This window comes from Miniopterus schreibersii, assembly GCF_964146895.1.
Source record: "Miniopterus schreibersii genome assembly, chromosome: 2".
Lineage (NCBI taxonomy): Eukaryota > Metazoa > Chordata > Mammalia > Chiroptera > Miniopteridae > Miniopterus > Miniopterus schreibersii.
In genome coordinates, this window is record NC_138102.1 from 107,262,651 (window position 1) to 107,285,122 (window position 22,472).

At 49.6% G+C, this 22,472-nt stretch overlaps 1 protein-coding gene across 1 annotated transcript in view; it reads left to right on the forward strand.

Moving 5' to 3' along the window:
* Positions 1-5,458: 5,458 nt before the first annotated feature.
* The window catches only part of PRMT8 (protein arginine methyltransferase 8), an 82,414-nt gene continuing 65,400 nt past the window's right edge, over positions 5,459-22,472 (forward strand). Inside the window, exon 1 of the mRNA XM_081128941.1 lies at positions 5,459-6,007. Within this exon, the coding sequence (XP_080985067.1) occupies positions 5,933-6,007 (75 nt within the window). The 5' untranslated portion in view covers positions 5,459-5,932. The remainder of the gene's footprint in view (positions 6,008-22,472) is intronic.

Genomic DNA, 22,472 nt, shown 5'->3' on the forward strand with positions numbered 1-22,472 from the left:
CCATCTCTGCTTATTGTGCATTTTCAGGCCAGGCTACCCCTGAATCACCAGAAATCAGCCCCACACTAGGGCATATCACACAATGTGTTATGCCCCATGTGCCATCTGCACAGAATTCCTTTTCAGGGGGCAAGGCTGCAAAACTATCTATGAAAGTTTTGGAGGCACACAAGAACTTTAGTATTTTGAGAAAGAATGTGTTCCCACCCTTGATTGGAGGCTACTCTGTTCCTTGTCCAGTCTCCATAGCCTCCAGGGTCTCCCTGTCCATATCAATAGGTACTTTTCACAGAGCCTACATGACTACAAGCCATTGATTATTGCTACATTTAATCTACAAGGACCAATCTATATATTTTTTTTTCATTTTCCAGCCCAGAACATCCAGCACAGTGCTTGGTTCATAGTAGTTGCTATGTAAAGGCTAATTGAAGAAAATGTATGTTGAGTTGTTGCACAAGATAGATGGAACTGATTTCTAGATGGCTTTGAGGGGTTCAGGAGAGACTTTCCAGAAAAATCGATCCTTTAATGAAAGATTTGAAAAGGAGGAAATGAGTGAAGTTTGCAACCAAGAGGAAAAAGCTTATTTCTGTTGTGAGAACATTTAAAAAATATTTTAATGTCTTTAGGGCTCTGTCACTGCATCCCTCTTCCCACTTTTCCAAAGGAGTTTGGGTTCCATCACAGGTCACTGAGAAAATGTCTAGATGTCTTTTGGGTTCTCCCTGTGAGAGAAAGGTAGGTAACAATAGTCTAATATTTAGCTTTTTAGGGGCATAAAACACAAAGGATAAAGCTATTAATGCAGAATTACTAAGAAAATGCCTCCCAAGTAGTGTTAGAATAAATAATCAAACGAAACGGTATCATATCCAGCACAAAACTAGAGTGAATTGATTCAATCAACAATATCAGAGCAAGGAAGAGATAACATTTCCGTTTTAATGGCCAGAAAACAAAACAAAAAACAAAACAAAACAAAACACTTTGCAGGCACTGGTGGCACCCTTGTAAGTTGTTCTTTAGAACATTAAGAAATAACTGGGCCTTGGGTTAGAAAAATTAAGACTGTGGAGGCTTTTGCGCAACTGTGGGGCTTCCTGGAGGCTCAGCCTAGTAGCTGGCTGCTGTGGCCTCAGCTGGACTCCCATCTGGCCCAGAAGACACTAAGAACATCACCAGGTTTGCTGCCCGGAGGTGATGATGGGTAATGGCTGTGGCCTGAGTTTTGAGGAGCAGTGGACTCACTGCACAGTGTGTTTGAGCCACATGTGAGCCCTGGCCACGTGTGAGGTTCCCCTAGGAGGAGGAGGGGGAAGCCACATGACATGTCTATACACAGCTTTTATTACAGCAACCAAATCTGAACAAGCCTGAGGCTGGCTTTCCCAGACTGTGTAGTCTACAGGTTAGAGAAACTGCATCCTGATTCTCCAGGCACTGGATTTGGGGACGCAGCAAAGGAAGTGTTGGTTGGCTCCTGTAGTTGAGCCTACTACAGTCATCTTCTGGAGGGCTCAGAGATGAAAGGAGACAAGTATGCAGTAACCGCATGCGGCAGGTGGAACTCCTGCGGCTTTTTCTAAACCTTCTAGGGTTTGCAGCAATAGCTATGCCAAACAAGTAACCTAACTGAGCCTTCCAGTGACAGGAAACTCATGCCTTCTGTGGCACCTCATAAAGCTGGATAACTTATCCAATTGTAGCCTTCCCCAAGAGTCTCATTCCAACCTTTGCATGCTGGCTCAACTATCAGCACAGCTTCACTCAAGAATCTTGTGTTTGTGATGGGCTTGTCTATAATGTAGGTGTTCTTGTAGTTTTGGGGGGCCCTCTCTATAACTTAGGGATCTTCTTTCTCTGCTGGTCTTTTTATCTCCTCCAGGTATCTTTATCTGATTGTCATAAACCATGAATGCCCACTAGGATCACCCAGGGACCTAAAAAAATCCTGGCATCCGGGCCCCCTTAAATCATACTCCTTGGGTGTGGAGCCAAAACATTGTTGTTTTTAAAGCTTCCCAGATTATTCTACTGTACAGCCAAGGTTGAGAACCATTGCCTTGTTCCTGGAAACTGCTTAACCTCTTGAAAGTCATACTATGGAATAAGGCATCTTAGATTCAAACCCTCACTCTACCACTTGGGCAATTCTCTGTGTTTCTATATCATCTGTTTTGCAGAGATGATAACAGTACTGACTGCAATGATTGTTGAAAGACTTCATGAGAACACAGTAGGACTAGGAGAGTCTCTGGCATGTAATACATGCTCTAGAGGTTTAACTCAGAACCTAGCAGATGTTAACACTGTGTTGTTACCACTAGCACTTCACAGGTACTATTCAATATGTTTTGTTGTGTTGGATCTAGTATAAGAAAAGTGATATAGCAAAATATCACTTTTAACTTAGTAGGACCTCTTAACTTAGTAGGACCTATAGTCCCAAACTGCCCATTTAACTTATGTCTTGGTGAATTCCCCGTATACTTTATCATCTCATATTTCTTCTTCCTTCCTATCAAAATACCTTCCAAAGTTCTTCTACAAAAGTTCTGTACATTTCAAGGCATTCAAGGTGACTAAATTAAGAGCTCCTCAATGGTCAGTTCCATATATTTTGTTGCCTCTTGCAAAGCCCAGATGAGCTAGGCATATAAGCAATGCCTAGTAAATTCTTTGTAGAATGATTAAATTAAATAACCTAATATACTTATGCAAGAGAGATAAAGAAGACTGAATTTCTATAAATGGTGGGGATGGTAAGAAAATACGACAAAATGCCTCCTATGTGCTAGGCACTTCTCATGCATCACAAAATTTTCAAAACCCTAGGAGATGGGTTTTCAGGAAATCTTTTGCTATGTAACAACAAATCACCCCAAAACTTAGTGTCTGAAAGTAACAATTATTTTGCTTGTGAATTTGTAATTAAGTAGGAGCATAGCAGGGACAGCTCCTCTCTGCTCTAAAATGGCTCAACAGAGGACTGGAGTATCCACTTTCAAGACAGCTCTCTTGGCTCCAGCGAGTGTGGTTCAGCGGTTAGAGCTCAGGCACTGACTGGTTTGATTCCCGGTCAGGGGCACGTACCTGGGTTGCAGGTTGGATCCCCAACCCCGTTGGGGTGCGTGCAGAAGGCAACCAATCAATGTGTGTCGCTCCCTCTCTCTTTCTCTCTTCCCTCTCCTTCCCCACCACCTAAAAAAAATAAAATCAATGAACAAAAATAAAAGGAAAAAGTATCCTCAAGTGATGATTAACAACAACAAAAAAGACAGCTCCCTTGTCCACCAGCCATGGAACCAGCCCCGGCCTAGGTTCCTCACTGGCAGCCTCAGGCTGGCTCTGGGTTGAATGGGTTGGAACAGAAAACTCTTGCCGTGAGAATACAGGTCTCCATCTCGGCCTCTCCACGCCCCATTCCAAGGGGAGCGGTGTCTGTGCTTGGGGAGAAGCCAAGCAAAGCAAAAGATTTCAACAGAGAATGGAGGAAACACACCCACTGGGGTTCTCATAGCAACATAATCACCCATAGGCAGTAGCCTATTTTAGTGGGAGCTTGTCTCAGCTCCCCTCCTCCCCAGTTAGTCACGGAATGGGTACATGGCACAGGCAGAGGCAGTGTGGGGCGGGGTCAGAGGAGAGTGTTGAACTGAACGTCAGGAGGCCGGGGAGCTGCTCTCAGAAATGCCCACAGCTGCCTGAAGGATCGTGGACCAATGTCCTATCTCTGTTCTCAGTGTCCTTATTTGTAAAATGAGCTGTGAGGATACTTTCTTCCTTTCTGGTTTTCTTTGATTGGACAAGTACTGAAACTCTCTTGGGAGGGGATCATACGTCTCCAGATCTTTTGTCTCTGACAAAGATACTTAGAGAAAATGGAGTTCACTTTTCAGATTTAAAGCTATTCTTTAGATTCACCTTATTTACCCCTCTATCACTTTCTGCAAGTTAGCAGGATGTGAAAGGGAAGGAGAATGACCAGGTGTTGACAAAGTCTCTGTGCACTCACCCCGGACACTGATCCAGGTCTGTGGTCTGAGAAGGGAAAAGACTGAGGAAGTTCAGTTCTTTTTTTCTTCCCCCATTAAATTTGCTTTGCTTCCTCCTACACACACACACACACACACACACACACACACAATTCCAGCCTCTTTACCATTCTCTTTTCACTCTTCTTTCTCTCCCACCCCTACTCCCCAGTCCCCCCCTCCACGTATTGCAACGGGTCCTCTCTTTTCCCCAGGACCAGGTGATGAAGGCTTCCTTAGATTCTGGCCCATTTTATCAATGGACTCTGGGGTTAGTTGAGGACAATCAGGCTCACATGTCTTGGCTGTCAAAGGTGATGTTCAAAAACAAAGTACATGCACGCCGGACTGATCTTCCCATGTAGGCAGAAGGATGTAGTGAAGTGAGTCAGGATGCTCAGGGAGCATCTCTCTTAGGTCCCGGTCCATGGCTTGTGGGCTGAAAGCTTGAAAGTGCAGCTGTCTTTGAAGGAGCCTGCTTGAGTGGCCTGTTGTAATGGGAGAGACAACGGTGGATCCCCTCCCAGGGGAGACAACAGTTCTCCCTCCCCTTTGTTCTGTCTCCCACCAGCCCGACAGATGGCCAGTAAGACTGGGGGGAAGAAAAAAAAAGAAAACCCTCTGAAAGTGAAGACAGGAATGCATTGTATAAAAATTCACACCCCTGCTGCCGCCCAAACTCCCTTTAAAAAGGATCGAGAAAATCCTAACGGGTACGTGACATCCTCCCTCTCTCCATAAAAGGGACTTCAAAATCTGGTGACAACGGGGGAGGGGTGAAGAGGGAGAAGAAAAATGGGGTTGGGGGGCGGGGGACAGGGAAAATTAGGTTAGGGGGCGCATGACCTCAGGCTCTTCCATTTGACTTTCTCCCACCCTCCTTCCCAAGCCGCTTCTGGCTGAACCTTCGCTTGGCCCTCTCAGCCTGAGAGAGGCTTGGAGCCCCAAGTGCCCTGGATGGGGGGGGGGCGGGGGAGAAAAGGAGAGATCCTGACACCACACTTAGTCCTAGAGTTGAAGGAGTTAAGGACCCTCCTTCATTCACACACCTACCCCTTCGCTCTCCAAACCCTTCGCCAAGTAAGGATCCAGGCACTGGCAGAGGAGCGGGAGAGTTGGGGTGGGGGCGAGGTAACTGGGGTCCAGTCTCGCCCGGGGCTTGTCCTCGGCGGGAGGGCGCACGCTCGGGTCTAAGAACCTGCACGAGTCCTGCTCCGGCGCCTGCATTCTCCGAGCCTCCCGCGTGGCCCCCGGCGTCCGCGCAGCCCTGGCCCCCGCGCAAGCTGTCCGCCGCGCGGGGAGTGGGGGCGGCCGAGAGACCCTCGCAGCCGGTGGAGGGGGCGGGCCCGGGGGCGCAGGGGGCTCCCGGTCCGCGCCCAGCCGCCAGCTCCGCCGAGCCGCCTACCCCGCCCCCACTCACCGGCTCAGCCCCTAGGAGAGACGCGCAGGAAGCGTGTTGCTTCGCCCAGCGGATCCGCAGAAGTTGAGAGGAGTTGGAGGCTGCCTCCGGCCGGCCGGACTTCGCGAGCAGCCAGCGGCCAGAGAGACGCCGCCGCCGCCGCGGAGCCTTCGGGGTTGCCTCCCGCCCGTTTAGCCCGCAGCGCGGGTGGCGAGGGGCGGGGAGGGGGTCGGGTGCGCGAGAAGAACTTGAAACTGTGTGAAGGAATCCGAAGCGGATGAGAAGGGAGGAAAATAAAACAAAGTGGAGACTGCAGGAAAGACTCAACCGTGGTTGATTGTATCCGCTGACGCTCCGGCAGAGGGGCTGGGTTGGGTTTTTTGTTTTTTTTTTTCGTTTTTTTTTTTTTCTTCCTCCCATTCTCTATCTCTTTTAAAGCTACACCAGCTCTCTCTTTCTCTACTATCTCTGTGTCACCAAACCCTTGCTGGCTCTTATGGGCATGAAACACTCCTCCCGCTGCCTGCTCCTAAGGAGGAAAATGGCGGAGAACGCTGCCGAGAACACCGAGGTAAGGAGGCGAGAGGCCCGGGGCTCCGGGCGACCCCGCTGCCCGCCCGGCGACCGCGCCGCCCTCGCTGTCTCCGCCGCCGCCGCCGCCGCCGCTCAACACCTAGAGCCAAACTTTCCCCCGCTCCTTCCATCCCGCTTGCTTCTGCCGGCCCGGGGTGTGTGTGTGTGTGTGTGTGTGTGTGTGTTGGGGTAGGGGGGAGCCAGTGCATGTCTCAGCCCCCCGCCCCCCCTTGAAAATGCAAAAGAGTCGCTCGCATCCCATCTTGCTCTCCTACCACCCGCCGCTCGCTTCTTTCTCCCCAAGTCCCAGGTCCTGGGCAGCTGCGCGCCCCTGCCCTCTCCCCGGCTCCGTTACGGCTCCAGAGTCCGGGCCGGCGCAGAGCCGGGATGGGCGATCCCGGGCCAGGTCTGCTCCCTGCAGTGCCTTGACCCCCTCCCGCCGCCGCCTCAGGTTTACCCTTCAAGCTTGAGTCCCCGAGCTCTCGGTCCCCGCAGCACCGCGGAGGGCTCCCAACCGCGGGGGGCAAAGCTGGGCTGGCGGTGGGACTCGGGCACGGCGGAGACACCGTCCGGCCCGGATGGGGGCCGGGAGCTGTCTGCAATCCTCGAATGTCACAGCCCTCTCCGGGGCGCTACACCCGGGGAGCGAGCGCCGGCGGCCGCCAGCTTCAGGACCAGGGACAGCGCCCGCTCCTGCCGCAGCCGAGCCCGCGCCCTCGGTGGTGGTTTTTTGCGCCTCCGGCTGCAGCGACAAATGGGTCTGCAGTCACTCGTCCCGCAGCAGCTTTTGAATGTCGCTCTAGCTCCTCAAATTGCGCTCTTGCCCCCCGTCTTTGCAACCCAATAGCTGCCCTTTCTCTGCTCTCGAGTTGGCCCTGAGCCGCAAAGAGCCCTGCTGGGTCTTGCGCCCCAATTCTGAAGGCTGTGGTCTCTGGCCTCGCACTGACCCTGCTGTCATTATAGCTGGACTAGTCCGTAGGCTCTGGGCACCTGTAGTCACGAAGGGGATCAGCGTGGGCAGTCCCCTTACCTTCCTGGAGAGCGATGAGCCCAGGTGGGGGCGGAATGGGGTAAGTGTGTGAAGATCATCCCTTACTCGGTGGCAGGAGAATGGCAGGGAGCAAACTCTCCCAGGCTCTATTAATAGCGCGGTGTCTGGTGGGGCCGCCGTACATTTCACATATGGTTACCCATATGCAGCGTGGGGCAAGGATGGAGGTGTGCGGCGGGGATTGTCTCTCTGTCTTTCTGGAATGCAAAAAGGTGTAGAGACCCTTCCCCAATCTTCTTCCCGCGAGGTCTGAACTGCAGTTAACCCCTACCCCCACAGCGTAGGCAGCAAAGCTTTTTAAAACCCCATTCTCTTAGAGACTAGCAGCAGCATGCATCTGGCAACTGTCGATCTGGAAACAAACACACTCTGGGGCTTGAAAACAGTGGGGTATTCAGTAGCTAATGCCCTCTCCTTGAGTGAGGGCAAAGCCAGTAAGCCTGTGATCCCCTGGACACTTGCTCTCTCCTATCCCTCCCCGCCGGAGAGCAGACGTTTAGAATGCCGTGCAGTGCAAGGCTCTTAGCCTCACAGCGGAAAGCTAGCCTTACGAATACCCTCGCCCTCCTCTCTCTGATCACCCACCCTCCGAAGAGGTTTCTAAAAATAGCTCCAAGTCAAGGCTGCGCTGCTGTAAATTGTTGGACTAGCAGGCACGTAGCAGTCCCTGCTGCTAGGTGGACGGAGTGCTGGAAGCTAGAAACAGCCCCCTTGCTCCCCTCCTTCCCCATTCCTCTTGGTTCCTAAAAAAAGTTTTTTAGGGTATCTAGCCCCCCCCCCGCACCCAGCTGTTGTGAGGGGTGGGTTCCTCAGCGTGCAGCAGCGGCTGCTGAGCTCCCTATCTTGGCCAGGGTTAAAGGCGTCCGTAGCAGGCATAGCTACACGCTCCAGGCTATTTTTACTTGCTTCCCCCGCGGTTCTGCGCTCCCCCTTCTCAGCAGTTGCACATGCCAGCTCTGCTCAAGGCATCAATGAAAATAGCAGTAGAGGCTCTGAGCTCCTGTGAGGGAAAAACAAAAAAAACAAAAACGTTGCACGCAGCGGCAGTGGGTGGGGCAGGCCCATGGGGGCTCCTTAAAGGGGAGTGCGTCTGGGGGTTCAGTCCTTAGCAACTTCCGTTAGATGGGGAGGAATTCAGATTTACCTAGTGTTCAGACATGCCCAATGAAGCCATCCAGGCAGCGTGACAATCACTTGGTTTTTCTCCAGGAACTGGCTGTTTTTGGAATAAGCCAGGACTAGAGCAGTACTTCCAAAAGTGGGGAATTGTGGGTTTGCCTGCATGTATGGTGGGGGAGAGAAGTGGGGATAAGGATGCCTCTATGGTGTGTGTGTGTGTGTGCACGCACACACACACGCTCACTGGTGGTGGTAGTAGTCCTTGTTCTTAATTGAGCATATCTTTATGAAACACTGACTCTGTATCAGGAATAATTAGATGAAGACCAACAGGCCCCTGCTCTGCAGGGACTCACAGTCTGGTAGACAGTGGTGCCGGATCACCCAGATAATCCTGTATCACCTTTTCCTGCCTTTTGTTGGTGTTGTTTGCAAGCACTTTATCTCCTTTCATCCTCACAATAATCCCATGAAATAAGCAAAGGTTAATATTCATTTTTTGTGCCCACTCTACAGTTGAGGACACTGAGGCTGAAAGGTTCAGTGATTTCTGAAAGTCACCTGGCTGGCTAAGTCAGTCTTGGAACAGTTTGATCCCATTTCTGATTCTTTGCCCCTTGCCCTACGTTCGTACTTCCAAAAAGATGCCATGTGTGAATGAGGGTGGGGAAGTGAGGGTTACTTTGGAAGAAAGAGAAGAAATGTTGGGGATAGACAAGGATGATGGGAGAAGGTGTTTTTAAAAAAAAATTTTGTTGTTACTAATCCTCACCTGAGGATGCTTTTTCCATTGATTTTTAGAGAGAGGGGAAGGAGTGTGGGACAGGGAGAGGGAGAGAGAGAGAAACATCGATTGGTTGCCTCCCACATGCCCCCACCGGGGCTGAGGATCCAACCTTGATTGAGAATCCAGCCCACAACCCCACCCTTCAGTGCTCAGGCTGGCACTCCAACCACTGAGCAACACCGGCCAGGGCAGAAGGTGCTCTTTCGCAAGGTAAAGATAGGGAAAGCTATTCTAATTGTTAGGCAAGGAGAAAGTGAAGAATAAGACTACTTGTATTGTAAGTCGAACCCTTCTCAACAAGTAAAGTCCGGAGCTGGGGCTTCAAGAGCACGGGTTTGGAGGGCTCCATTGACATTGGGTGGCCCTGAGTGCGCTCTTTAACCACTCTGGCCGCGGCTTCTTTAACTTGAGCTGATTTCCTTGTGGACATAAGGAAATGAGGGGACTCTGCCACATGGTAAACACCCAGCAATGTTAGTTCCATGCTGCTTTCTCTGGCTCCCTTAAATATGCTTCTCCTCCCCTGCTGAGGCCATCACCACACACTGGTCCCCGCTCCCATCAGCCTCTTCTCCTGCCCTGTTCCCCACACATCACCAGAAACCTGATGTGGCCTTCCAAAATGTCTGCAAAACCTCCAGCCCAGCCTCCTTTTCAGTGCACTCTCAGTGCCTGAGGCAGGTCGTCCTCGCCTCTGCCCTCACGAAGGCAGTAGCCTCTCAGCGGCTGGCCCTCTTCCCTAGCTAGCCTGGCTCTCACTGCTCAGTGGGCTTTCAGAGGCACACATCTGCTCAGGCTCAGACATCTCTTTAAAAGCTCGCCATGTTGCCCTATTGCATATAGGATTCAGAAGAGAGCCCAGTTTTCTTAGCATGTGTACAAGGCCCTTTAATATCTGCCCCATGCAGTTCTCTGCATAGGCCACTGACACCACGCCTGAATGCTTTTGTGCATGCTGATCCATCTGCCTGGGCTGCTCTCCCCAACTTCTCTCTGGAAAAAAAAAAAGTCTTCCTCAACCTGCAAAACCCAGCTCAAAGGTCACTTCCTCTGGGCAGCCTTCCCAGATCTGCCATTTACCCCCCACCCCCATAGAGAGTAAGTGCTCCTTTTTGTTTTTCACACCTGCCTCTCACTTTTTCTATTAAAGATAATTGGCTTCTTATATGCCTGTTTCTCCAGTTAGATAATGAACTTTAAAAAATTCCCTTGTTCTTAACACTGTGCCTAACACACAGTAAATAATAAATGTTGCTAAATGTCTTCTGAATTGATTCATGGAATTAGGAACAAGCTCATGAGCCTCCTGGGTTTTTGCCACTCACGGCTTCCTGTCTCCCACCCCTCTGCTATACTTACATTACTGTGGATCTTTAAAACTCAAAGTGAGTAAATATCCTGAGAACCAAGATGCAGCAGCAACAGAAAGCATGGGTACATTTTGGTTATTCATGTATCTGTTCAATACTTGGCAATTACTGGCTCTTACTATGTGGTGTTCTTCTGAATGGCAGATAAATGGATTAATCACATTGCCCAATTATGAACCATGGGGGATAATGGACCCTTGTGAGCAGCTGTCTTGGAGAAAGTCTGATGCATTGTTGATGATGTTGACTCCCTGACTGGGGTTTTAACACCTCCAAGGAGAGCCCTAAGGGTGATAGAACAGTTTTATCAGAGGAGTCATTTTGGAGACTGTTTCTTGAATGTTTTATTGCCTTACTGACTCTGGGAGAGAGAGTAATCGTGGGCTGGGGGAAATCCTACATTACGACAGCAGGATTAGGGGTCTCAGTGAGTGCTGCTGTGTGAGTGCCGGGGAGACCTGAGCTGACTTCTGACGTGGGTACGCTGGTGGTTTTAGCTAATGGATGCCTCTCCTCAGGGAGTTCCTGTCAGTTAAAGGGTCAGGGAACTGAGGAGGAAGAGGGCAAGAGGTTCGGCCGGGCGTGGCTCAGGGCTTGAGCATCAACCTAGGATCCAGGAGTTCAAGGTTCGATTCCCCGTCACGGCACATGCCCGGGTTGCGGGCTCGATCCCCAGTTGGGGGCGTGCAGGAGGCAGCCGATCAATGATAACTCCCTCATCACTGACGTTTCTCTCTCTCTCCCTCTCCTTTCCTCTCTCTGAAATCAATAAAGATATATTTAAAAAAAATTTTTTAAAGAGGGTAGGAGGAGGCAGGATACAGGCGTATTTCTCTGAGGATGGTCGGTATCCAGGTCTCTTTTTGAAGAGGAGGGGTGGGGCTAACTAGCCTTGTAGCCTTGGGCACCAGCCTGCTTGGTGTAAAATCCAGCTCTGAGCTTAGATGTGTTGTTATGTTGAACATGACTTAACCCCTTGGGGCCTCAGAAGGTTGTTATGATGATTTAACGAGTTAATTCACGCAAAGGGTTTAGAATTCGGTGAGTGCTCAGTAACTGTTTATGATTATTATCCTGCTGGCTTTTGGAAGTTTTGCCGAAAAAGTGCAAACCGGATGCTCTCCCATTTCCTCGTTTCTCCACTGAAATGATCCATAAACCATAGTCCACCACAGTTTTTCCCTCCCTCAGCAAACACCTATTTTAGTCCCTAGTGAGCTCTGGCGAATTAAGAAGATACCCACATTTTTTTTTTCCTAGGAAACTTGGCTTTTTGGAGAGTCCTAAATTGGCTTTTGGCTGCCAACAGGGTGAAGCACAGCACTCCCGTCTCCAGTTCAGGAGCGGGCTCCATTTCCTCCTCCTTGCTAGCTGTGCTGTGAAGAGATTACCACGTACCAGTGTGGGACATGCAGAAATCTGTAAAAACAGTGCTCGCACCTTGGAGCCTACTGTGCCAACAGGAAACAAGTGGGCAACGTGACAATATGTGAATTGCAGAGGTAACTGGAAGCGGAATGGTGGTGGTGTGTAAAAAGCAGACATTGTTCCGTTGTGAACAGACCTCCACAAGGTCACCGTCCATGCTTTTTCTGCAGGACGCTTACTTAACCCAGGATGCGCAGGTGGCCACTTGGCAAAAAGCTTCAGAGGAGGCAACTTCCCCAAACTCCTTGTGCAGCTCAGTAGTCGGGAAGTTCTTCCTTAGGTCTGAGCTCAGTCTCTTCTGTTGCAATCTGAGTCACCTCTGCTCATGTTATTCTAAAAGGAGATAAAAGTTGGCCAGTTGCCTTTGCACTTTGGGCCGTAGTAAAGGCTGTGTCACCATCTCTGGTAGTTTCTGTTCAGGTGATTTCGACCCCTTGCTCTGGTGTTCTGGTAGTTGCCGTCTAATAGGAATAGCCAGGCCAGGAGTATTTGAGATTTGCCTCTCCAGTGTTATCCAGCCCGTGGGGTATTTCACACATCAAATGGCTTTTCTGCGTCACTTGTTATTAGAATTCCCTTGAGCACCACGGCTTTCCACAGATTTGTAATGGGTGACCCATGAGTAAAGATCTCTTTTTAAAATGTAATTTTATGAGAGCAAACGGCTTGATGTACACATTTTCATAAAGTCAGAATCTTAGAGCTGGATGAAAAGTCAGATCATTTTTTAAACTAAGAGATGGAAAAACTTACCCAGTGCCACAGAGCTCTTCAGTCTTGAGGCCTTGTTTACTCCTAGGTCAATGCCATTTCTACCTCCTCTAAATGTAGCATTTGATTGATTGTTTCATTTGTTGGTGTTAATTTTCTAACATATCCAGATATGTAGTATCTAAAACCAGTGTTTCTCTATATAAGGTCTAGGAATTGTGCAAAATGAGATCTCTCTCCTTTTCATGTGACACTTAAAATGCTTTGGTATATAGCTACACACAGACACATATTGCGTAATGTACACCATGCATACTATGAGTTACATAGTATCCCCATTGCACGGTGAAGAAACCAAAGCGCAGAAAGTTAGTGTTACTTGCCCAAGATCCCACAGCTAGTACCTGATGGAGCCGGGACTTAAACTCTGGTTTTCTAGCTACCAAGACTCATGGTTTTTTCCAGTCTACTAGACTATGAAGGCATCAGAGGTACCAGAATAGAAACTTAAAATATGAAGAGAAAGAATATTCCCATTCTTCATATTCCCATTTTGCAGTTAAAGAAACAGAAACCTGTGGTGGTTGATTAACTTGACCAAGATGATAGTGCTAGTAAGTAGAGGAGCTAGGGTTTTCTTAGAGTTGGGATGTGTTCTGCTGCTGACTTGGGCCTCTTTCCCCATTTTTTCTGTGTCCTGAACCTCAAGCTGGTCCTCACCTTTGCCCCACACCAGCTTCCTCTTGCTGAGAGACTTGGGAAGGAACTGGTTAACTTCCATGCGTGGGAAAGGGCCCATGACTGGAGCTGTCAGTCTGTAACAGGCTCCATGTGCTCCATTTCCTCAGCCTCCCAGGGGATTTGCTTTGTTGTTGCCACAGGGATTATTTTAGTGGTAGAATTGTGAGCACATTACTAGCCTATTTGAAGGCTATGCTGGAGGGCAGGAAGCATAAGGATTTTTTTGGCACTTTCAAAACAATTAAACCATGTGGGCCTCTGGCTCCTCAGTCTGAGGTAGTTTTGTGCGTAGGTTAAGTACGCAGCCTCCGGGATTAGTAGGCCTGGATTCAGATCTCAGCTCTGCTGCTTGCTAGCTTGTACAAGTTACTGCAGTTGTCTGGAATATGGTAATAACACTTTATTCCATTGAGTTATTTTCAGGATTAAATAAGTTATTTCATGCAAAGCACACATCTGGCACATGGTAAATGGCCAAGAAAGATTAGCTATTATTTGTAATCTGGGTTTATCCAGTAGTGTCCCAAAGTGGGAACAGATGAATAAAGGGCCTTTACTGGTGACATTATTGAGTTAGTGGTGGCAGAGGCCAGAGCAGAACCACCAAGGGAGGCATCTTTGATTCAGGTCATTGAGTCATTGGTTCAGTCACTCTCAGGCCAGCCAGCCAGAGCCACAAAGACAGCTGAAGATGGCTCTTTGTCACCCCCTGCCTAGAGGGCCACTAGACCCCTAGCGAAGTGCCCCAGTTGCAGGAGGAACAGTGTTCTCTGTGACCCACAGGCTGGCCCATCCGTCTCCACACTCTAGGATCTAGAACTCATCATCTAGAGAATGAAACTGAAACCTCATTGAGCCCCTACCAATGTGAGAGAAATGGGGGACGGGAGAGTAAATCACGCCATATTGCACACCTCCTGAGGGAAAAGCCAAGGTCTCCATCTCCTCTGAGCCCCTCATAAACCTTGCTGCGGGGAAGGGCGTAATTCCTATTTGTTGATTACTGGATTGGTTGGTGACCATTCCCATGTTCCCCCTGAGGGAAACTGAGGCATGGAGGGGGAGAGTGAGGACAGAGTTACTGACCAGGCTCACGTTGCAAAATAGATGTGTAATTACTGAGCCACACTGCTTGTCCCCTTGGCTATGAATCCAGTAGAGTATATCCACTGTATGTGAGGCCTGGCTGGGGGTAGCACAGCTAAGGGAATGCCAGCAATATTGGGATAATGCCACTATAAAGAGAATGGCTATTCACAAATTCGTCAATTAGGATCCCATCTGTAGCTCTGTTGTGAAAGATAATCTCTTGTTAGCTGAACTAAAGTGAAGTGGTGGCCTTTTAAGGCTGGGCCTGCCAGAAAGTGAAAGACGGCAGTTCCCACCGACAGTTACATTCGAGGGCTTCATCTCTCCCTGACGAGCAGTTATGACAGCACTTCTCTCAGGAGCCCCGATCAGAGGATCCCACACAAGCGATTACAGCCCCTCACAGGTGTAGAGAAGATCCCAATTAAGGAACGTTCTCTATTAATGTGTGTTAGTTCAACTGTTGCCTCCAGGTATATAGTAGGAGACTGATGAATATTTATTGAATGAATAAAGGAAGTAAGCTTGTATATCAGACATGTATTATGCCAACTTCCTTTTGTTAGAATCTCTTTCTAATCCCCAGACCTCTCTTCTGAGCCTGGACCCGTGTGTCTGACTGCCTTCAGGACATTGCCACCCGCTCAGATGTCTCACAGGTGCCTCATACTCTTCAGGGCCCCCTCTGGAATATTGTCTCTTCCTACCAATGTGCCTCTCTCCTGCTATCCTCACTTTGCTTAGTATTAAGTCTCTTTCTCTACAGCAAGGGCCGATGATTCTACACCTCAAGAGTTTGTCCCCTTTGTCTTGAATCGAACCTTCTCTTTGCGGCCCGACTTCTATTGTCCTGGTTCAAGTCCCATCTCTTGCCCGGATCGCCGCAGCACCCTCCTGGATGCTCTCCACACATCCTGCATTTCCTTGCTTTGATCAGTTCCCATGGCAGCATCTGAAGTGAAAATCTGGTTATACTAAGCCTCTCCTTAAAGCCCTCCAGTGGCTTTTCCATTACCGTTAGGAGAAAGAGCCCCCTCCTTACCATGGCTCTGCTCAATCATGCCCCTGAGCCCTGTTCCACCCTCATTTCTTGTAAGTCCTTCCCTTCTGTCCAGCTGTACTCAACTGCTTACCTCCCCTCATCACCTGGTAATCTCCTACCTTTCCTTCCGGTCTCAGCTTAGACGTCACTTCTTCCAGGAAGCCTTCCCTGACACCCGCTTGCCCCAGTCTGGTTTAGTTCTCCCTCCTATGTGACCCTATAGTGCCTGTGCATCCTGCTTCACAGCACGCATCACACTGTACTTTATTTGCTGATCTCCTTGTCTGTAAGTCTACCAGAAACTCTGTGAGAGCAGGGGCTCTGTCTGTGTGGCTCACATTGACTCCCAGAACCTACCTATTAGAGGTTTAAATCCACTTGTTCAATGAGTGGCATTGCATGTACCATTCCTGTATGGAAAATGTCCTATGAATGCCAGAGTTTAAATGAATAGCTATTTATTGCTTCCTTCCTAATCCACCGCTTCAGACTGTGTCAGTCTCATAGGATGCAACTGTGAGAGGAAGCTCCCTCTCATGTCATCATCTGCTAACCCAAAGCAAGTAGCTAGGCTATTCCAGTTAGAGGTTCACTGCCGAGGGACAAAGCCCAAACTGCAGAGAGAACGTTTAGAGTCAGTGCAAGCTGGGTAAGAAGAGACTTTCGGATAAATAGCAGTAGAACTTTAATGCCTCTTGAACAGGCACAACATAAGTCTCAAGAAGGGCTGGGAGTCAGGGCTTTGCCTGAGGCAGCGGGAATTCCCTGCACTTCGGCAGTAGCTAGAGGTGGCAGAGAGACTGTGGAGTCTCCACTGAAAACCTTTGCTTGAGGCAGGGGAGTTTTGGGGTTTGGATCAGCCAATATATTTTTTTCCCGCTTGGCCTGACACATCATCATTGGCTGATCTGAGCAGGGGACATAATGGGCGAGGCCCTCAGACAGGCAGCTGAGCAGCCCTGAGAGTCTGGCTCCTAATTACGGGCACTTCGGGCCCCAGACTCCTGTTCTGGCGCCAGGCGCTCTGCCCCCAGCTTTTCCCAGGCCTCGTTTATTCATAGTTGTCTTGGTTCAGCACTGACATCCACTCTCCCGTCTATAAGGTTAAAAATAAAGTGCTCCATATTCCAGGAAGTGAAGAAAACCAACGGCTGGGGCCGCCTACGCTGCAGGGCTCTAGGACCCTGTCCACAAGGCCAGAGCTGGTGGCTTTTCTTGGATGTTTAACTGAAGCTCTGCCAAGCCTGCGCCCACCTCCCTGTCTTCTTCCAGTCTGCTTCAGAACGTCTTAGGTTCGTTCTCCCACCTCTGAGGGGGACCCCACACCATCTGGTCCAGACAGTCGGCCTCTGTCCTGAGCCCCAGGGAGAAACTGCTTCGACTTTCCTTGGTCATTCATCCAGTTCTTCAGGCCCTCAGCTGATCCCGGGCAGCACAGAGAGAGCAGAGAACCAAGAGGCAGAACCCAGGGTCCTCACTCCGCTGCCAGCTGCCCTCTCTGACTCAGTCACTGTATGAAAAACGGATGGTGTGATCCTGCTCTGTCCCACGCGGTGGCGGCGGGCTGAAATAACTGGGGTCAGAGGACGTTTGAACAGGAGGAGGTGTGTGCACGCCTGACATTTTGCTATCACTCCCTTGCTGTCTCAAGCGCTCCCAGTGCAACTCTGCGCCTATTTCCCTTCAATGAGTTGTCAGTAGAGTTGGAAATAGCTCATGGCCATCCCCTCCATGGCTTCCCTGTCCAGACATGCCCACGTGTGCTAAACTCGTGCTGTTGAAGATGCGAGATGTTTCCCCGTGGTGGCAAATCGCACAGAAAAGGAAGGTTTGGGGAAAGCGGGAAGGTGGCCTCAAACTGGACTTCGGCTTGGTGGGGAGCTGACCCCTTCTAGGGCCCCGGCTTGAACAAAGGACATAGGGTAGGCAGGTTGAGGGCAAGTATTTATCTGGGAGGAAAGAATCTCCCTCCAGAAACCTCTGCCCTTTTTTGGCTGTGCCCCTGCTGGCTCAGCCTCCTCCTTTCTTTCCCACTTTCCCAGCATGGGCTTCTGTGCTTCTAAGAGCAATGGCTCTTTCTCAGGCAGGAGAGACTGTGACGGGCTTACTCTTCAGCTGCCAGGGGGAGGCAGCCCCAGAGTCTTGGCTCTGGGCTTTGTGGCCTGGGCTGAGGGCCTGGATGTTGGAGAGAATTCAGTCCCTGGCAGCCACTCCTTCAATACCTGTTTCACCAGGCATTGATGCACAACCTTACTCAGGTGTCACAGGCCTCGCCTGTTCCAAATGTATACGAGAGTAGAGGAAAAAGAAAGGGAAGATTTGAGTTTTAAATCTCTTAAAGCCACACTTCTTTGTCTTCCCCAGTGAGCGTGCTGGACCATTCTTTCTAAAGTGCTGGGACCTCACTTATCTCCCAGGATACAGGACCAAGTCGGGTCCCGTGGGCACTGTGCCTGGTGCAGCAGCCTCGCTCCACACCGGGGGATGATTCTGTGGCCACCCTGCAATCACCCTCCCCTGACACGCTCTTGCCACCAGCCTTGGAGACCCCCTTGTTACCCATCGCAGTGGATTATCATCTCACCTGACCAGCCAAAGGCGTTAGTCACTGCTGGTTGTTGCGTTTTTCTTGAAACCCTCTCCTCTCTGGGGTCCTAAGTCTTACTTTCTCCTGCTGCTCCCACATCTCTGAGACTGTTCTCTCTCGAGCTTTCCTGCGGCTCTTTCTTCCTTGCTCGCCTCTTAACAACGCTGTCTCTGGCTTACTCTTCCCGGACGACCTCATCTCTCCCAGGACTTCTGACACCCAGGCCTGCACCTCTGGCTGGACTCTCTTCCTCAGTGTTTTGCAGGCACTTTAGATTCAACAGGACCTGCACTGAGTTCTCCCAGACTTGCTCATCTGCTCCTCCCCGGTGCCTGCTTCCACCAAGGGCACTGCCGTTCTCTCCTGCACCCTAGCCAGAAATCGGGAATTATACTAGAGGCCTCCCTTCCTCTCACCTCTCCCACCCCAGTCCCAGATAATTTATATCAAAATCCTGTGCATTCTACTTTCTTAGCATCATTTTCTTTCCTTTCCTTCTCCCTTTCCTCACCGCCTTAGGTCAGACCCTCATTATCTCTTGTCCAGGCCACTGTACCTGGCTTTCCAGCCTCTGCTCTTGCTCACTGCCAGTCCATTCTCCACACTGCAGCACGATGCCTGGACTCCAGAAGGGCTCGTTAAATGTTGGTTGATTGAGTGAATGAATGAATGAGTTATGGGTAGTGATTGCTTGCTCAGAGGAGCAATGCAGAGTGGTTGTTCTGCTTCTGATTGTCATTGTGAGTTAACATCAGGGATCACCATTCTCCACCCCATTTGGCCTTAGTGGAGATGCTTCAATATTAAATAAAATTAGAATAAAGGTCATGGGATTCAGGAGACCTGAGTGATATAGTCCAAGCTCTGCAACTTGCTTACTATGGGACGAGTCTTCTCTGAGGCTCTATTTGACCCTGAGTGCACTGCAGAACCAAGAATCAAGGAGTTTGAGGCCCTCAGGTTGCTCTGCACTTACCATGCTGCATTATCCTCTGTGAGAAGGAAGGACAAAGGTTATGATAGAGAAAAGACCTGGAGCAGTGTCTGAATCCACAAGGAGGTGTCCTGGTAGCTCCTTATGGGACATTATTCAATCCCCCAGCATCACCCAGCCCTCTTAGAAATTCTAATGTGGGCTTCCAAGCCCTGTTTCTTCCTCTATATCTCATGACACAATGGGCTTGGTCTTGGGGATTCTGGAAGCCCCTTTGCAGAGCTCTGACCCCTAAACCAAACACGGCATGTGCTGTTGAACAGCTAACTCCTGTTTAATTTCCTTTACATCTTGGCTTGAGCAGGGGATTTATATTTAAGTTGAGTAGCTGGCTAGGGCCCCAGTGTAGGCTCTTTGGGCCTGGTTAATAACAATTTACCTGAAGCCAGGGGGCAGGACCGCATGACTCATTGAGGTCCCTTTTGGGTTTTCAGGTGTTAATTCTACTCTTCCTATTGCGGTTTTCAGTGGATATAATTGTACTCGGTGATAGAGTATCTTCTCTTTCCATGGTAAACTTGCCTCTTCCATATCACTTTCCCCATCACTGTCAGGGAAGTGCAGAGCATTGGTCCCTTAAGGGCTCTGGACACAAGAGCCCGTATCTGAGTAAAGAGGACACCAAAAATTACTAACTAGTCTTGGGAAAATGTTTAATAGCAACAATTTTATTTCCATTTGTTGCCTTGGCAGATCCATTCCCTCCAGTATATTATTTTGTAGTACTTCATTCTGTCCAATTTTAGACAGTGAGTGATCAATCACGCCAGGTATTGCTCCATTGATTTCCTTCAAGTAGCCTAGGGTGACTTAGCACATCTTGGAATCTGTTCCCAGGCCCTCAATCGTGTATGATAAGGAGGAGCTGGGTGGAGGAAAGGGGCAGAGTGATCACGACTGTCTTTTGGAGAGGGAGGCTCTGGGGAAAGATACTTTGTCAAGGTCAGAGAGTTGGCTTCAGGGCCAAAGCTAGGCTCGCAGCCCTTATGGTCCCATGAGTCAGGTTGCTGTTGTTTATCTGCTAAATTCAGCCTGTCTTTTCTGCTCCCCGCAAGGTTGTCTTTGTCCCCTATAGAAATCCTACAGTTCACTTTCCTCCAAGGGTGATGACTGGTTGGCTCAATGTCAGAGTTCTGGCTGGGTCTGGAACCCGTGACCAGGTTGGTGTTGGGATGTGACTGGCTTTTCTGGCTGCAAGGTGTGGTTGGAGAGGAGTTGCTCACCCAGACTCTTGGAGACTTTCCAAATGCATCAGCTGCTTCATTGGAGATCACCAGTGCAAGTTGGATTAGGGGAACCCCTGCCTCTGAAGGTAGGGGTGTAGACCAAATGATGTCTGAAGGCCCTCTTCTAAGTATGCTGGTATTCTACATACGATCTTCTGACCAGGAGATAACAGCATGAGACACTGGCCACCACTTAGAGGAGGTGCCTGTTCTCTACCTGCCACAGTCCCCCTGCTGCCCATGGTGGCTGTCATCACCTGCAGCCACTCACTCCACTGGTTCCTGTCACTAGATCGGTCCCTTTAGACATGCCTGTTTGATCCATAGTATTGGATTCAGTCCCTTCTCTTTCTGAGATGGGAATCCAAGTCCAAAGAGGGTCACGGTTGACTCAAGGATACACAGTGAGGTCGTAGCAAAGCTGGGACCAGAAATCAGAGCCCTGGGATCCAAGTGTGTGCCTTTTCTCCCTACATGATCCTGGCCCTGAGGCCGAGGATCTCTGTGTAGTCCCTAGCCTTCGCAAACGGCCCAAGTAAAAACTTTCCTCTTCAAGATCTTTTTACAAGCCTAAATTAAGGAAGACCCTTGCCAGTTTGTTGGGGTGATCCAGGAGAGAACTCAATATTTGTGCCCAAGTGTGAAAATGGTGAGGTACTTAAGAGATCATCCAGAAGAGAATGCTACACCTAAAAGGGATGACATTGATTAGGAAGCATTGGGGGCAGGGTCTGTCATTACTGGCCACCTACACCTCAGGATCTTGACCTTGGAGCAACACGAACCTGTGTTAAAATATGAAGCAGTGTCCTGTAGGCTTGACTCCATGTTCTCCCAATTTTTAACGCCATGACTTTGAACCAGTTATTTTCTTCTGAGCCACATTTTTCATATATATTAAATGGGGGTCATGTATTCTTTCTTCAAAAGACTGGTATGAAGAGCAAATGAAATAATAATGAAAACCTACTCAGCATAGGGTTGTTGTTGGTTTGTGGTTGTGATGCTGATTAGGATTGCTAGGTGCTCACCAGTCCTGGGTGAATTCAGAAAAGCAGACCTGATTTTCATGTCAGAGTTAGACGCAAAGAAAACTGAGATGACACACGCGCCCCTGAGACTTGGGAAGATGCTTGGGGAATGGAAGGGGAACCTGGATTCTGAAGAAACATTCCAGGTGCTCAGCAATCCTGCCTGGGGCTGACTGGCAGCACGGAAGCCCTGAGTTCCATCATTTGCTGACATCAGGGTCCTGTGGGGAAGCCACTTCAACTCTTTGATTCTTGGTCTCCTCTGCAGAGCTGTTTGTCCATGCATCCATCTGTGCATTCAGTCAGCCGTTCCTTCAATAAGTGTTCACTGGGAATGTACGATGTGTTACTCCCATGCCAGGCCTTAGGATAAGCCCTGGGAATGCAACTGAGTAGGAAACAGTCCTTGCTTTTGAGGAGCTCATGCTTTGTCAGGGGAGTCAGAGAGGACACCAGCAGTTGCAGGGGTATTGTGAAAACAATAGGAGGGATGCCAGGGAAGCACCTAGAGAAGGGAGTTGGGGAAAAAGACAAGGCTTGTAATTTAAAATAAGACTTAAGCGTTTACGAAGAATTGCAGTGCAGGAAGAAGAGAGGCAAAGGCAGGCCTCCTGAGGGCTGCTTGCTTCAGTTCCCTCCATTCCTTCATGTTTCTTAGCTGATCAGAACTACAGGCTTTTTTTTCTGCAGAGATGAAACAAGGGCCCTGCTCAGAACTGCCTGGTGGATGCACAGGAGGGGGAATTCCATGACACTCAGGTGGGAAGGGACTGTGCCGCTCGTGGAAGGGGAAATCCCCTGATTCCTAGTAAGAGACCTGGGGACCCTGTGATTAGCAACTTCAAAAGGCTGCCCTTAGAGAGGGGCTGCCATTCTGTCGAGATCTATCCTTCTGTAATGGGCAGAGTACATGTTCTGTGACTGACTTCTTCACCGTTTAACTCAGTGGGGGAAGGTGATCAAAGTGGGCTTGGTGTAGGGAATGACATCTGAGTGTTGTTGAAGACTTACTGGAGTTCTCCACGTGTGGGCTCGGGCAGGTAGGTGGCAGGAGAGAGGGAGGAGCTGGTGATTCTAGGCAGGGGAACAGCAGGTACCAAGGCCAGGAGGCACAGGCACAGTGCAATAAGGGGACCCAGAGAAGGGCAATAGGGCTGGAGCAGCATTTGAAGAGGGAACCTGAGGAGTAGGCAGGAGTCAGATCATGGTGGGGAGCAGACGATGGTAAGCCTTGCGAATGAATCTGAACCTTATCTGTGAGGACTCTGGTAGCCTCAAGCTTACCCT